The following is a 16,501-nucleotide window of genomic DNA, read 5'->3' as shown; positions in this document are numbered from 1 at the left end:
GGAAATTCCACCCAGAAACAGTTTTATTAAAATAATTCATGATTTTTAATGGGACCCTAAGTTTAAACTTAGGAAAACAAAATAATTAAAGGGTATTAATATAAACTGTGGGTGTAACTTCTAGAAGAAGATGAGGATAAAGCAGAAATGATCTTAGCCATTGATTAGCTTTTAATCTGCGCCGTTGAATGTCAACGAGGAGATTATTTAAGAAGGCTTGAGGGTCATTTGGAAAGACACACAGAGAGTTCAAAAGTTCGATTTTCTGAAGCACAATCGCTGTCGGGAGATTTTCGATAGTGAGCTATTGCAGTGAGGGGCAGGGATAGTTGGTTTGGAGTATCTTCTCCAAGACCTAGGATAAGCAACAGAGAGAGGCAGAGAGACACCAAAAGGGTTGACGCTGGGCCAGAGGGGCCCACACAGAGCTTGATGCTGAGCCAAAAGGGCTCACGCAGTCATCCAGAGCAGAAGTCCGAGTTTTGCAGAGGAGCTGGCATTTCTGAGCTGGGAGGGCTGGAAACTGTTCCAGAAGGCAAGACATTTCCCAATTGAGCTGACACAGAGCCTTTTGAGGCTGACACAGGGCCAACGCGGAGATAGCCAGTGACAGTTGGTTCAGCTGCCGGAACAATCGAGATTTCTGGGTAGAGTGAGGTAATCTCACTAAGTTTTTCTGCTAGTTTATTTCTCTATAACTGGATTGTCGGAAGGGCATCCAGAGTTGTATTCAAAAACTACTGCTTAATAATATAAAACCCTCAGAGCTGTTGCACTGGTTTTCCCACATTGGGTTTTTCTGGGGACATTTGTCCAAAAAATACTGTGTCACTTGTGTGTATCTTTCTCTATTGTTTTGTTCTTGTTTTGGGCAAATTAATTAATTAAGTGAAGGCTGCAGTTGTATTAGCTTCGATATTCACTGTAGGAAGCAGTAAATAATTTGTTTTAGTAATTAACAAATATGAGAAGATTAATCAGTTGCTGCAGTAGTAGATTCGGGTGGGATTCTCGAATTTTCACATGGTATCAAAGCATTGCAGGTGAAGCAAGAATAGTGCCAGAGAACCCAGCGCTAAGCAGAGGTGGGAGATCGAAAAAGTTGTAGGAAGCAACAGTTCGAAACCCCAGAGGGTTTCCACAGTCTAGCCGGAGGGCTGATTTTTGAGGCAACCTCTCTTTGAGTGAGTCGACAGATAGGAAGGACTCCCAGTTCGAAAGTTTGCCGGGGCAAAGGAAGCAGCGCTGAAGCCTCAGCATGAGGAGAAGTTGGTGGGACATAGTCTTTTCTGCAGGCCGTTTTGCTGGGTAGAAAGACGTTAGAATAGAAGGAAGAAGCACAGTTGAGGGAATTTCTTCCTCGGTAAGACTTCTCGCCAAGAAGTCCATTTTTTTACTGGATGAGCAACAACAGTAAGAACTGTTGACCACTCGAGTGGCACCTGATGATTATATGAAAACTCTATGCCTAAGGATGATCTAGAGGACACTTGTACCATTAGAAATTGTCAGTCAACAGAGTTTTTTTAACTCTACTTCTTTCTTCTCATCATCTTTTTTGTACCCAAATTTCACACCCTACGGGGAATTGTAATAAGTGATATTAGTAATGATGAGTTTTGATTCTGTAACAAGCCTATGATGTTGGGACTTGATCAGCAAACGAGTACACCTTGGAGTGTTTTTTTTATTTGGTTAATTATCCCTTCTTTTTCAGAGGCAGATAATTTTTTAGGTTTTTTCACTCACGTTTTACCCCAAAGCCGGGGTGACGGTTTGAAGGTTGAGCTTTTGACACATCTTAGTGTCTAGAGTTGATGTATATTACCATACTAGATCACACAAAAAATTTCGTGGAATTTGGTTAGGTCTAGGTAGTCATTTTTTAATTTTTTAGATTTCTCGCAAGTCAAAAATTGCAAATAAAATTGTAATAAGTGTAGTCTAGAGAAGTTGTATGGGGTATGAGTAATCAAAATTACACCTCTCACCCTCAACTTTCTACTATGACACATTTTGAGGGGTTAATAATGTGTTTTGGGCCCTCAAAACCCACTTTTCCTAAGTTTAGTGGGAAATCTGGCAATTAATTAAGCAAAAAATTAAATAAATGGAGAAAAGTAAATATCCACACATGCTAAATGTTGTGGAAATGAGGTGGAAAATTATGGGGGAGTTAAAGTGATGTCCCAAGGTGATGTGGACCCCTAAAATCAAAGAAAAGACATGTGCTCAGATAAAATTGAATTTCTAGCATTAGATGAAAATGCTGCTTGGAAATTCGAATTTGTGAAGGTAATGCACATTGGGAGGATTTGGGAGAATATTTGGTGGAGATTTTTGTGGGAAATTGTCCTCACATGGGTTACCACCCATATACACTTGTCATTCCACCATAAAATTCGAATTTGGCACATAAGGGAAGAAGAAAATGATGTCCACTTGCCAGAATTCGATTTTTACACTTGGCATTGGAGCTCCATTGAACAAATTCGAATTTCTCTTTGGCATTGTCACCTTATGCCACTTGTTTAATTACTTCTACATTGGGATTGGCTCCAATGCCATTCGTCATTGTCATTCTTCATTGGGATTTGCTCCCAACTCTCTATATAATAGAGCCATGGGCTCTCACATTGTATAATATTGTTACTAACTATTGTGCTTGCGGAAGCGCTGCTGCCTTGTACACTTTCAGAAATATCAATAAAGACTTTGGGGTTTCATTCATGAGGTGTTCCTCCTTTTCGAGTGATGAAGTGTTGAGCATTGGTATAATTCCTTTTACTCATGTTTTGATCTACTTTGTTTCCATATGCTCTTGTAGATTTGTTAATGTAGAGCTATCTTGCATTGACATTTGATTTAGAAGTATGCTCTAGGTATAGAATGCTCTAGTTGGTATTAAATAAATCTCTAGAGTTTTTAATCATTGTTTATTGTTAGATCTATATGGAACTAATTATTGATTGAAGTTTTGTAGAGGGAACATCTTGTTGGGATTACAGAATCAAACGTAAGGGAAAGTCTTTGGAGAGACCAACCTACTCTTGATACATTCTTAAAGGAGCTCTCATTTGTTCTTTGAGCATTCATAGTCTTATCTTACAAAGTGGTTTTGCAAGGATTTCAACACATAGCTTGTACACAAGCCGATAACTTTTAAATTTAAATCTATTTTAAAAAAACATTGTACTTCATTTATTTCATTTGCTATCTAAGAGCTTGAAGATGGCTAAGCAAAGATGAGAGTTTACTCTCACTCTTTAGCTTAGCCTTTTGTAAATTATAATTGTACATATACATTTTATCTTGTTGATTTTTCCATTAATACTTAACTTATTTTGCAGCCATTGCTTGGATTGTTTGCTAACTCGTGTGGTAGATTTTGAAGAGCAACTTCCCGCAACATCTAACAAGTGTTTGCAGGACCTTTGGCAAATGTTGGGGGTTCGATTTCCAAGGATGTCGTGAGCCCTTTTGAGGCTTATTTTGGCCAAGTCGAGTTCACTAGAGGGCTGCTTATTTTCCTCTTTAAGTCGCGGGCATTTGGAGGAAACTCACACCTTGTTTCCCTTGCATAAGTTTTGTGAGATCTTGTCACTACTTTCTCAAGAAAGGAGGTCTAGTGTCTAAGTTTCAAGCAATTATTGTGAGGACTCTCTTTGAAGTATAGTTGAGAACTTTGAAGGGCCCTCTTCTCATTGTAATATTAATAAAAGATCTAATTTGCTTGTGGGAGCTTGGGATTTCTCCCATGGTATCCTATCTCCCCATTTAGAGGGAGGCTTTTCTTGGGTGGATTGACATTTGCATGGTTTAAGCATTCATATTTCATTCACTTACATGCATGCTTTAATTGGGAATTAACACAACCCCACTATCACATTTCATTAAGTTAAAGTTTGTTACAATTTCATTTGAGCTTTGCATTTTCTTTCTCATTGTTGCTTGGAGCTACAAGCTTACACTTTACTTTGGGCAATTCATCATTTACATGCAAGCATTTTATATTCTTAACAAACTTTGTTTCGTTTCCATTTACCTTGGTAAAATGTTTCATGAACACTTGAATACATGCTTCAATTTTATGTTACATTGTTATCTTGAATATTGGAGCAATTTATTGTCATTGTCTATTTGAAACAAATTTTACTTTCAAGCAAACTACTTGTATCATTTTAATTCATTGATGAAACACATGCAACACTTGTAAGCTAATTTTATTCCTCCAATTGAAGTTATAATTGCAACTTATGTTGAACACTATTTCATTTTAAAGCATTGCAAATCAATCTCTTTGAAGCATTTGCATGTATCATTATTTTAATTTGGGGAATTAACACAATTTGCATTTCATCTAGGCATTTTAGCGTAGGAAGGCCCCAAGTCTCATTAAAATTTTATCTCCAACATAAGTTGGTTGAAGTAGACATCTTAGGGATCCTCTACTCCTCTATTGACTCCTCACTGTGAGATCCATGTCATTGGGCGAGGGTGAGGTCTAAGGATTGAAGAGTTAAATTGTAATCTTGTTGTAGAGCTAATCAATAAAATTAACCAAGAGCACTTTCCATTACATTTACTTTACTTGTCTCTTGATGGTTTGAGTTTTCATATGCAAAGTCTATTCCAAAAGCAAGTATTGTAATCATTTCAAACAAGTGTTTTCTTTTCATGTTTCAAGTCTAATTGCATATTGATGTCTTGGTTTAGCACTTCCTTTCTTTTATATTTCCAAGTTAATTAATTTTTGGGTTTTGGCAAGATATGTTTCACATGTTTTGATTTATAAAGTTGGTTACCTCAAAAACATTTTGTATCTTACATATCTTGTGCTAATAATTCTTATTTAGATTTCAGGGTTACTTTCTTTTTTCTTTTGAGAGCATTGCATTTTACTTTGAGCAAATATATCTTTAAATTGTTGAGCAAATTCCTTATAAGGCACTGGTTTTATGGTTTTTAATCATATTAATGATTGGCATTGTTATTTCAAGTTGCTCACTTCATATTTGCCCATAAATCCTTAAAAGTAATCCATTTTCACTATAACATTCTCCTAGAAACTCATATCTTTTAACTTAACTTTTCATTAGGGACCACCCCCCTTAGCTAACCTAGGAGATAGCTCAAACAGAGAGAGTCGGGATTAGTGTGACAACCCCTTCTCTGAGTTCCCTGCCACCAACCACACCTTGTGGGGTTGAAGGCTTTTCTCACTGACTTGTAGGTAGGTGTAGGCAACAGGGTCAACAAGAACCAAAGAGGAGATTTTCGACATTTGTGGCAGAGATGGCAACCAGTGGATTGAGGGATCATGATAGGTTGGACGAACCACCTAACTTTGTCATCTGGAAGGCAAGGATGTCATTCCTTCTAGATGAGTATGCTCTCAAGACATATGTTGACAGCGTGGTGGTTGTGCCTGCAGATGCAGATCCATTGAAGAAGTACCGAGCTGAGATGGAAAAGACGAAAAGAATGATTCTCGACGGAGTGAAGGATCATGTGGTTTATCACAACATTAGTAGAGGTACTGCTAAGGAGATGTGGGACGCATTGTCTACATTGTATCAGGGATCTTCCAAGCAGCGGAAGATGTACTTGGAGCAGAAGCTGAGATCTCCTTAGATGCAGAAGGGAGAGTGTGTGGATCCATTCCTCACGAAGCTTCAGGAGACCCGTGATGAGTTATCTGCTGTGGGGTCTACACCTCAAGACTCAGAGTTGGTTAGATTGGCCCTCAATTCTGTCTCAGATGAGTGGCAAGTCTTTGTCCAGAGTATCCTCGGAAGGGCGACTTTGCCGAATTGGGATGAGATGTGGGCAACTCTCAAACAAGAGGAGTTAAGGAGAGACTTGGTCAAGTGTAAGCTTGACAGAAGCAACAACAGTGGGTCGAAGCCCAAGGAGGAGGAGGATAATGCAACCCTTGCATCGAAGGGACAGCAGGAGCAGCAAAGACGTAAGAAGGACATCTTGAAGATAAAGTTCTTCAGGTCTGGTGAGATAGGTCACTACGCAATACAATATCCTCTCAGGAAGAAGCACAAAGGTGAGAAGCACGATCCGAAGGCTGCACCCGTGAAGATTAAGGAGGAGGAGTTTGCCATGACAGCTGAGATACCTCCAGGAGGGAGGTGGGTTGATTTGGAGCTGTAGTTCAAAAGAGCTACAGATGGGTAGGATCCTTGAGGAGCCCACCTCTTAGATCAATTCCTTGCTACGGGAGCCCAGATCAGAAGTAGCAGGATGGACTAGTGTCGGATGGTGCCGAGGAGTGTCAAGGAGACAATTGCAGTGGCTAGGAGCGCCAGAGACTGAGCAATGCAGAGCAGAGTTGGCAACAATGCAGATGGCACAAAGCAATAGTCAGCGACAATGCAGTGGATTCAGAGGGTTAGCCGCAGAGATTAGTAGTAGTTAGGCTCCAACATTCACATGGCATCATACTGAACACAGTTAGTTCAGTGATTTGGGATTATTTTTCGTTGCTGATGGAGTCGCAGCAACAGTTTGCAGTGCCAACAACAACACAGATGTAGAATTTCAGAGGGAGTTGCAGTATGGATGCAATATTGACAGTGGTAGGGTCAGTAGTAGTCCAGATGCAACAATTGTGCAGTGGTTGGTGGACATGTCAGACATTAGCAGTGCAGAGGACGATGTTATGAAGTTAGTGTGATGCTTTAGATTGAAGGCATTACTAGAGCACATTCATCGCTAAGAGGGAGTGTTGATTTTTGGTAGCATTGGATGTGCTCTAAGTCTCAAAATATGCAGGGAGACTTAGGCACATGTATTCCAAAGAACCCAGAAAACGTTTTGGAAAATTCCACCCAGAAACAATTTTATTAAAATAATTAATGATTTTTAATGGGACCCTAAGTCTAAACTTAGGAAAATAAAATAATTAAAGGGTATTAATATAAAGTGTGGGTGTAACTTCTAGAAGATGACGAAGATCAAGCATAAATGATCTTAGTCATTGATTAGCTTCTAATCTTAGCCGTTGAATGTCAACGGGAAGATTATTTAAGAAGGCTTGAGGGTCATTCGGAAAGACACACAGAGAGTTCAGAGGTTCGATTTTCTGAAGCAGAGCCGCTGTCGGGAGATTTTTGATTGTGAGCTGTTGCAGTGAGGGGCAGGGATAGTTGGGTTGGAGTATCTTCTCCAAGACCCAGGATAAGCAACAGAGAGAAGCAGAGAGACACTAGAAGGGTTGACGCTAGGCCAGAGGGGCCTATGCAGAGCTTGACGCTGAACCAAAAGGGCTCACGCATAAACAATGCAGTCATCTAGAGAAGAAGTCTGAGTTTTGCAGAGGCGCTGACATTTCTAAGCTGGGAGGGATGGAAACTGCTCCAGAAGGCAAGAAGTTTCCCAGTTGAGCTGACGCAAAGCCTTTTGAGGTTGACGCAGGGACAACACAGAGATAGCTAGGACAGTTGGTTTAGCTGCCAGAACAACCGGGATTTGCTGAGTAGAGTAAGGTAATCTCACTAAGTTTTTCTGCCAATTTATTTCTTTGTAACTGGATTGCCAGAAGGGCATCCAATGTTGTATTTAGAAACTACTGCTTAATAATATAAAACCCTCCGAGCTGCTGCACTAGTTTTCCCGCATTGGGTTTTTTCGGGGACATTTGTCCAAAAAATACCGTGTCACTTGTGTGTATCCTTCTCTATTGTTCCGTTCTTGTTTTGGGCAGATTAATTAATTAAGTGCAGGCTGCAGTTGTATTAGCTTCGATATTTGCTGTAGGAAGCGGTAAATAATTTGTTTCAGTAATTAACAAATAGGCCGAAGTTTAATCAGTTGCTGCAGTAGTAGATTTGGGTGGGATTCTCGAATTTTCATAGGAAAGCCCATTAGTTTCTCTGCATAACCTGGAAAGAGAGCAGACACCAACTATATGGGTGTCAACTCTCTGTCTTACAAAATGTAAACAGTTTTGGCTATGGTTTGTTATTTCATCTAGTTTGTGTTCTTTTTCGTTGATATATTTATATACAATGTTAAATAAAACCCATAAAAAAATGTTGCTGCTTGTTTATTGCCATTTGTATATTTTCTGTGCTCATCTATAAGCATTGGGTTATGGCCTTTAAAAGGAAGTTATAAACCGCATGTTTCCTCCGGTTAATTGCGTTCTGTAATTTTTACTCATAATAAATATGTTAATCACATAAAACAAAACATATATGTTATGCATACTACAATAAATTTTTATAAGTGGGAAAATATGCAAACCTGCTTGTTTGTGATTCAGATTTACTGTTTTCAGATTTTCAATATTCATTCATTCTAGGTCTTTACAGCTATAAACCAGATAGCATGCAAACATTCAGGGCTTTGAATTGAGAAATGATTGCTTTGGTTCAATTTGATTTTTATGGACATGTGGATCTTATAGATACTTTCATGCACTCAAATTTACTATTTGGTTTTCTGTGTGTAAGGTTTTGGGAACTTTTATCACTGAATGGGATGAGGGAACTTCGATTTGTAAAACATTGCTGGCTTCCAAGGAGTCTGCTGAGATGTATGCTGACCATTTGACAGAGCTTGCGATTGAACTAGGGTTTGATGGCTGGCTCGTAAGATTTTTCAACTTGTTGCTGAAATTCTTGCATTCTTTTCAGAAATGTTTTGTTTGAGCACTGAAATATTTATTGGGTTCACAATTTGAAGTTTAATTGTAACTTACGTTTTCACATTTATTTAAAATTTCCTGATCTACCAAACTCTTTCTTGACTGTATCAATAAGTGGAATGCTTGGCGACTTTTATTAATGGAATCAAAGTGGGCCAGTCTAGTTGTTTGAGGTGTTTTTTTGCTAGCTGCTTCTTTTTTTTGATATTCTATTTAAGTAAATACCATGAACAGATAGACAGTGTCAAGGAACAGGGGCTTTATCACTTAGAGAGCTCAGGATACTATCAGTTTCATTATTTTATATAAGTTATATATAAGGGTAGGCGAAATGTTACTTGCAGATCAATATGGAGGTTAAACTGGAATTGGAACAAACTACTCACCTGAAGGAGTTTGTAGATCATTTAACTGTGTCTATGCATAACTCATTGCCAGGTTCTTTAGTCATATGGTAAGTAAACGGATATATTTGGACTGTTCTTTTGCTTTTTATAGAGCATGAAGGGCCATAGTTCTGATTTCAAGTCATGGAAGTACAGGTATGACAGTGTAACTAAGGATGGGGATCTTGTATGGCAAAATGAATTAAATGAGAAGAACAAACCTTTCTTTGATATTTGTGATGGGATATTTGTCAACTACACTTGGAAGGTAATGGTATCCTTTAGATCATGATAATCAATGCGAGTCAATTTATGCTTTGTACTTTTATCTTGGCGGGAATTAAGTAAGAAAAATGAACAGATTATTTTTTTGAACACACAGAAAGATCATCCTAAATGCTCTGCTCTTGTTGCGGGCAAGCGCCAGTTTGATGTTTACATGGGTATTGATGTCTTTGGGAGGAACACATACGGCGGAGGTCAATGGACGGTAATGACATTTCACCTAGAGAAATGCTATATTCTAGTTATTATTATTTTTAACATTCAGGTTATTTGATATTAGATAACATATTATACAGGTCGAGGAACAAATTAAAGGTGGAAATTTAGAGAAAAATTCTACATGGGATATGAAGGATGATTTTGCCATCAAACAATTTGAACAATGTTTTGCCCCTGGATATGTTGCTTGAATTGGTTAAGAAGTCATTTGTCATATTATATATTTTCTGAAATTTAACATCATAATGGTTCAGTTGGTTTAAAACTTTTTTTCCCCTGGGAAAAAGTCGTAATTTCTATTATGAGTTAAGAAATTACATTTTGCAGATGCCGTAGCATATTCATATGAAGGCAGCATTGCCTATCAGAGTTTCAAAAAATAACTGTAGAGCAGTCCATGATGTCTCCACGCAGGGAGCATTTCCAAAATAATAAAAACTGTTAAGTTTATCAGAGATCAAAATTTGACTGTGCTCTTCGCAGAGAGCAATATATATACTGTGTATAAGCAAAATTAAAGTGTGCTGTAAACATATCTAGACAGTATCTATGTACATACTATAAACAAAAACTGTTCTGGTATAATGTGGACTTCATAGCCCAGCGTCGAAGTGGTCGTCAAAAGGTCTGTGGTAATGCTGGTAGTATGTGCCATCGATCTCCTCCTGAATCAACCAGTCTTCTCCATCTCTATGCGCGGCCTCTTTGGAGAGCTGGTCGGCGACGGTGTTATGCTCCCTGTAAACATGTTGGCAGACAAAGGATTCAAAAGCAGCAGTTAATCTCTTTGCTTCATCAAGTATATGCCTCAAAGAAAATGCATAACAATGGGATGCATCATTCAGCCAATTACAAACAATTTTAGAGTCTCCAAATAGCTGTAGGTGTCTGCACTGCTTATGAAGGGCAAAATGGATGATGTGTTTGGCGGTGCATAGCTCAGCAAAATTATTAGTGCCTCTTCCAAGGTTGATTTGAAGCTTAAAACAATGCCTCTCATTTAGGTGGAGGATAGCTCCTCCCCCACAGCCCGCTTCTTGAGCCGAGCCATCAAAGAACGCCCAAGGTTTGGATGTATCAATGGGTACAGGTCTGAGAATGCGGGGCGGGGTTGGGGGATCCTCTTCAGGTAGCATATTGTAGTCTGCTACCGTGGAGAATGATAGAAGGCCAATGAGGGGCTTTAAGCTTAAAGATAGACTGATTCCGAGCGATCCAAATGGCCCAACATGCCAGAAGTGGCATGTTAATAGCCTTCCCAGAGTGATTTTGACACCATGCATTCCAGGCTCCTATGAGGTTGTTGCCGTTCCAGTCTTTTAATAGCGGGATCTGCGAAGTGAGTGATTTCCAGAAATGCTGTGAAGAGCTGCAAGAAAGGAATAAGTGCTCGGTGCTTTCCTCTGCGTTATGACAGAGGTGACATCGGAAGGGTCCATAAAAGGACCGCTTCATGAGATTGGAGCCAGTGGGAATTTTATCGTTAAGGATGTTCCACATCAGCAGTCTCGTCCGGGGGGCTGATTTTAGTTTCCAGAGAGCCTTCCAGGTGGGTTGAATTTCCGGGGGCCTATAAGGTTCCATGAGCTTTAGATATCCATGCTTAGGTGTATAAACACCATGCTTGGCAAAAGCCCATATGATCTCATCCGGACCATCAGTGAGCCTAATATGTGCTTGAGATAGTGCGCATGTGTACTCCGTCCATTCGTTTGTCCATTGTGCAGGTACTTCCAGAGCTTGAGCGGTCAACCAAGCTTGTTGTAGGAACGTTGAATTTGCATTGTCTCCAATATGCTTGATGTGTGTAATACCTCTGCCCTGAAGGTGTCGAATTAAATCAGCAGGTAATCTGTGGGCATTTCCACATCCCACCCATGGGTCCAGCCCAATGCGCACCGCGTTGCCTTCCTTTATGCGCCAGGTGATGCCATCACGCAGAAGAGGTAAGGTACCCATGACAGCTTTCCAGATATTTGAGATTTGATGATTGGTGCCATGATGAGTACAGATCCAATCCAATACGGACTGGGGCTTGATATATTTAGCGTATGCAACCTGTGACCAGAGGCCATCTGAGGTAAGTAGCCTCCAGCCAAGCTTTGCAGCTAGAGCTTTGGAGAAGGAATCCAATCTCTTGATGCCCCATCCGCCCCAACGCTTAGGCTTGGCAATGGTATCCCATTTGACCCAAGCAAATAGTCTCCCCTGTTGATTTCCTTTCCAAAGGAATCTGCAGCATATGCTTTGAAGCCTATTCAGAATGCCTTTAGGAATCCAGGCTAGGGCCATCCAGTAGACTGGCGTGGCTTCAATAACAGCTTTGATGAGTACTAATCTGCCTGCTCGTGAGAGGTATCGGTGGTACCATACTTGTAGCCTCTTTTCCACTTTTGCAATTAGCCATAACCAATCTGCAATCTTGTAGCCGGATGGTTTTAGTCTGAATCCAAGGTACTTTATCCCATCCTTCAGATTCAAAAGAACAAAGGGAAAACGCTGAGTGATATAGGCAGATTCCTGAATGGAGCAGCCCACCATGGTGATCGTGGATTTGTTTTCATTAATCTTCATTCCCGTAGCTTGCTGAAATAGAAGGAAAGAGTTATGAAGCGTTGTGGAATCGCCAATGCTGCCGTTTAGGAAAATCAAGATATCATCAACGAATAACAGATGTGTGAGGAAGAAATTATCCACCATTTTGATGCCTGTTAATTGATGTCTATCCCTGGCTGATGTGATAATTCTGCTTAAACCTTCCATGATTAGCAGGAATAGTAAAGGCGAGAGGGGACATCCTTGTCTAAGTCCTCTCTCAGAAGTGAAGAAAGGGGTGGCTTCCCCGTTGAGTAAAACACTGTAAGATACATCGGTGATGCAGCTCATTGTCCATTTGATGAAGTCATAGGGGAAGCCAAGATGAGTTAGTAGCAGCCTCAAATACAGCCAGTTTACTCTGTCAAATGCCTTCGAGAGATCCACTTTAAGGATCATTCCTTTTTGTTTTTTGATCTGCAGGGTGTGCATGAGCTCTTGAGCAGTGGCGATGGCTTCATGGATTTGTCTGTGATGTAAGAAAGCGAATTGTTCAGGGGAAATGTGTTGCGAGAGGATGGGCTTGAGGCGGTTAGCGATAATCTTGGCAATGATTTTATAGAGGCAGTTACAGAGTGAGATGGGCCGGAAATCATCGAAGGAGGACGGATCATCGGATTTAGGGATAAGGGCGATGAAGGTGGTCTTGATGGCTGCGGATATCCTGCCTCGTCGCCTACTATCCTCCACAATCTTCAGAAGGTCATTCCCCAAGATGTCTAAAAAAGCAATGTAGAATTCAATGGTCCAGCCATCTGGGCCCGGGCTCTTATCTTTCTTAAACCATTTGAGTGTGGCTTCCAATTCCTCCATGGTTACTTCCTTCTGTAGCTCATCCAACTCATCTTGTTCAACATATCTGGGAAAGAGTTCCGCAACTCTCATGATTTCCAAAATATTTATATCCCCAGGAGCAGAGTATATACCTCGAAAGTGTTCAGTGGCCAATCTTGCCAGGTTCGGTTGAGATGTAACAGTATGGCCTTGGTTATCCTTAAGCTCCCAAATCGTATTGATGGCTTTGCGTCCATTGGCGAATTTGTGATAGAATTTTGAGTTATTGTCTCCCTCAGTGAGCCAGATAGCCCTGCTCCTCAGCCTCCAACTTTCTTCCCTTTCTTTCAGAATTTGAGTGCGCTTAGCAATAAGTGAAGCGTACTGTTCTTTCCTCTCCTGTGAGGGGAAAGTCCCAGAGGATGCATTTTCAAAATCCGCAATAACCTGTTCTGCCTCTTTCAGAATGAGGTTATCTTGGATTCGCTTCTGGTGGGCCCAGGTTTTGGTGATTTGTTTGAGTTCCCTGAGCTTTCTGACAAAACCTGCTGCTAGTTCCTCCTCTTCCCTGATGGGATTGTTCTGCCAGAAATTATGGACCAGCTGAAGATACGAAGGGTCCTGGAGCCAAGAGGCGTTAAATTTGAAGGGGCTCTTGATTTTGTGATTAAGGTCCTCAGCCTCCAGGAAGATAGGTCTGTGATCGGACATGCCACCTGATCCGACCCATTGTCGTATTCTGGGGAGGCTGTTGTACAGAGTTTCCTTGATAAGAAAACGATCGAGTCTCCTGGCTAAACTCTGCTCCCCACTCCTATTATTTGACCAGGTGAATTGTAAACGAGCAGAAGGGATGTCCACCCATTTATGATCCTCTAATAAGGTGGAGAGGGTTTCAGAGAGGGAGTCGACCTGAGCCATATGCCCCCATGATTCACAGAAACCCAAGGAAAAATTCAAATCCCCTCCCAATATGATGTTATCAGCTTGTAGAAGTTCAGATGCCATTAATGATCTCCAATAGTTGACACGATCAGTGCAAGGGCCGTAGATGTTGAAAATGCGAATGTCTCTTTCAATAGAGTGGACAAATATGTCAAGACCTATGAATCCCCTCCCTCCCCAGAGGTTCCGAATATCCACAGCCCTGTTTGAGACCCCAATAGCCAATCCTCCAGATCGCCCAGCTGCATCCAGGGCGTGGAAGGTCCAGTTAGGGAGCCAAGAGGAGAGGGTGAGTGTGAGGGGTTCAGCCAAGCATAGGGTCTCTTGCAGGAAAATAATGTCAAGTTGAGTCGATGTAAGCAGCCTCCTGAGCGCTAGTTTTTTTGGTGAACTAGCAAAACCTCGGCAATTAAAGGATAATACTTTCATGGGGGAAGGGGAAGAGGGCCATCCTTTGCTCTAAGCGCCCCAAAAATAGTCTGTTGTCGCCCAAGGGCAACCTCTTCGTCGACAGTATGCCTAGCTTTTGTGATACGGGAGGGTCGACCTCGGGAGGTCTTTAGTGAGGAGGGGATGCTCATAGAGTCAAGACCAACCGCATCAGGGCCCTTGTCCCTCATCCGAGATCGCAGAGCGTACCGAGGAGATGACTGAGTCGTTCGGATAGAGAGGGAAGCAAGAGTCGATGTGATCAATAGAGGGGGGGCCAATGGCGGAGGGAGCAAGTAAGGGGAGAGTGAGAGGGAGAGAGTCGCGGATCGGGATGAGATAATGAGGGAAGGGGAACGGAGCATGAAGGGAGGGTAGATATGCCCAATGCAGTGCAGGATGCATGAGATATCAAAGAAGGGGGAGATGAAGACATACCCGAGTTCGCAGCGTCCTCCGGCTGTGCTGAATGAACAGGTGCTGATGAAGTTGGAGGTGCCTCAGGGGCAGAGACAGTATCAGCGGCCGCAGGAGAGTTCTGTGGGACAACTCCTTCTTGTGCTTGCAGTTGAGGCCCCGAATGCTGAATGGGTTGCTGATTAGGGGAGGTGTCCAGGGGAGGGTCGACTCCAGCTTCATTGCCTTTCCTAGCCCCTTTTCGGAGGAGAGGGCAATCCTTATAGAGATGCCCTACTTTGTGGCACCTGCGGCATCGGTAGGGAATGCCCTCATAATCGATGATCTGTCTGCGAGCAGAGTCTCTCCACTGAATAGTAATGTGCTCATATAGCCCGCCTCTGGTATCCATGTTGACTAAGATTCTAGCATAAGCCATCATGCCAGTCTGATGATAAGATTTATCATAGCCCATGAATGTGCCAAGTGCATTTCCAATACGTTTGAATATATCCTCGGACCAGTATTGAAGAGGTAACCCTGGAAGCCGAATCCAAACTGGTCCAATGCCTATCTGCTCCGTCTCAGGGTCGAATAAGGGTGTCCATCTCTTAAGGAGCACAGGGGCGTGCTCAAAATGCCAGTAGGAGGACAAGACCCAGTTTGTGTGGTCGGCACGCGCAAACCTCAGTGCGAACCATCCCCGCACGAATGTCTGCACATGAGGGATGTTCACCAAATGATGCCCCCATACTTCAGTTGCCCAGGTTTTCAATTGTGCCGCCGTGTAGCTGCGTCCCCTGATGCGGCCGACCAAGACCCGATCTGCAAAGTCCATCGATTCTCCCCACCGAATGTCCTCTTCGAGTCTGAGAAAAATATCGTCCTCCTTGGACTTGAAACACTTATACTTCCGCTTAGGGCCGCGAGCAGGTGGAGGGTTCAGTGGCTGTCCCGGAGGCGGGGCAGTAACATTCAAAGGGGCCGCGAACTGGTGAGTGATAGGAATGCCAAAACCGGGTGCAAAAGGGGGGCCCGAAAGCGGGGGTACGGCATTGAAACTGCCAGAGTGGTGACCAAGGGAAACTGCGAGTCCGGCGGAGGATGAGGGCAGAGGAGGGTTAAACGGCGGTCGAGAAAAAGAGCTAGATTCCGGGGGAACCAACCCAGGGTTAGGGTTTAAGCAACCGGAGACAAAACCGAGGGTTGCCGGAGAGTGAGGCGGCGTGGAGAGGGCAGGCCATGTAGGGGGTTCATCCGGGAGGACCACAGGCTGAGCCCTAGACGATTCACCGAGGGAAAACTGTGAGAAATTTCCGGAAAAATCAGGATTAAACATACCTTCTGATGTGGCATATGGAGTGCGCCAGATGGAGACCCCTTCCAATGGGTCAGCGGAATAATCTACGGCCTCCAAGTCCTCCATGGCCAGCTGCACCTCGGGACGGCGGACACCTTATGGAGTAGAGAATCCCGGGGAAAAAGACAGGTTGCAGTTACAGCTAACGGACCGTGCCAGGTTAAAAAAGTAAACCGTCACAGGTAAGAAAACGGAAGTCACGGAGGTCACGGCGAAGGAGTCCTCAGCGCGGAGCTTCGAAGTCTACAGCGGCATTGTAACGGAGGAGGGAGCGCGGAGTCTGCAGTAGCGGCGGGAGCGAAACGGAGACCCAAGCGCGGTTACTGCAGCTTCAAGCTCGGTTGAAACCCTAACCAAACCCTTCGCGTGCGCTAACCTGACCTGGCGACTTCAGAGCCATTTCGTCCTAGAATAGATCCACTCGTTGGTTTAAAACTTTAGAGCCATACT

At 42.5% G+C, this 16,501-nt stretch overlaps 1 protein-coding gene across 1 annotated transcript in view; it reads left to right on the top strand.

Annotated features, from left to right (window-relative positions):
* The window catches only part of LOC149161922 (cytosolic endo-beta-N-acetylglucosaminidase 1-like), a 185,843-nt gene that overhangs the window by 15,410 nt on the left and 153,932 nt on the right, over window positions 1–16,501 (top strand). The window contains exons 2-5 of the mRNA XM_089435044.1: window positions 8,469–8,606; window positions 9,007–9,116; window positions 9,205–9,316; window positions 9,431–9,538. Coding sequence (XP_089291170.1) covers window positions 8,469–8,606; window positions 9,007–9,116; window positions 9,205–9,316; window positions 9,431–9,538 — 468 coding nt within the window. The remainder of the gene's footprint in view (window positions 1–8,468; window positions 8,607–9,006; window positions 9,117–9,204; window positions 9,317–9,430; window positions 9,539–16,501) is intronic.

Source organism: Pinus tabuliformis, chromosome 5_2 (genome assembly GCF_031772625.1).
Source record: "Pinus tabuliformis cultivar Carrire ecotype Pingquan chromosome 5_2, CPIR1, whole genome shotgun sequence".
Classification (NCBI taxonomy): domain Eukaryota; kingdom Viridiplantae; phylum Streptophyta; class Pinopsida; order Pinales; family Pinaceae; genus Pinus; species Pinus tabuliformis.
This window is presented reverse-complemented; position numbering and strand designations above follow the sequence as displayed.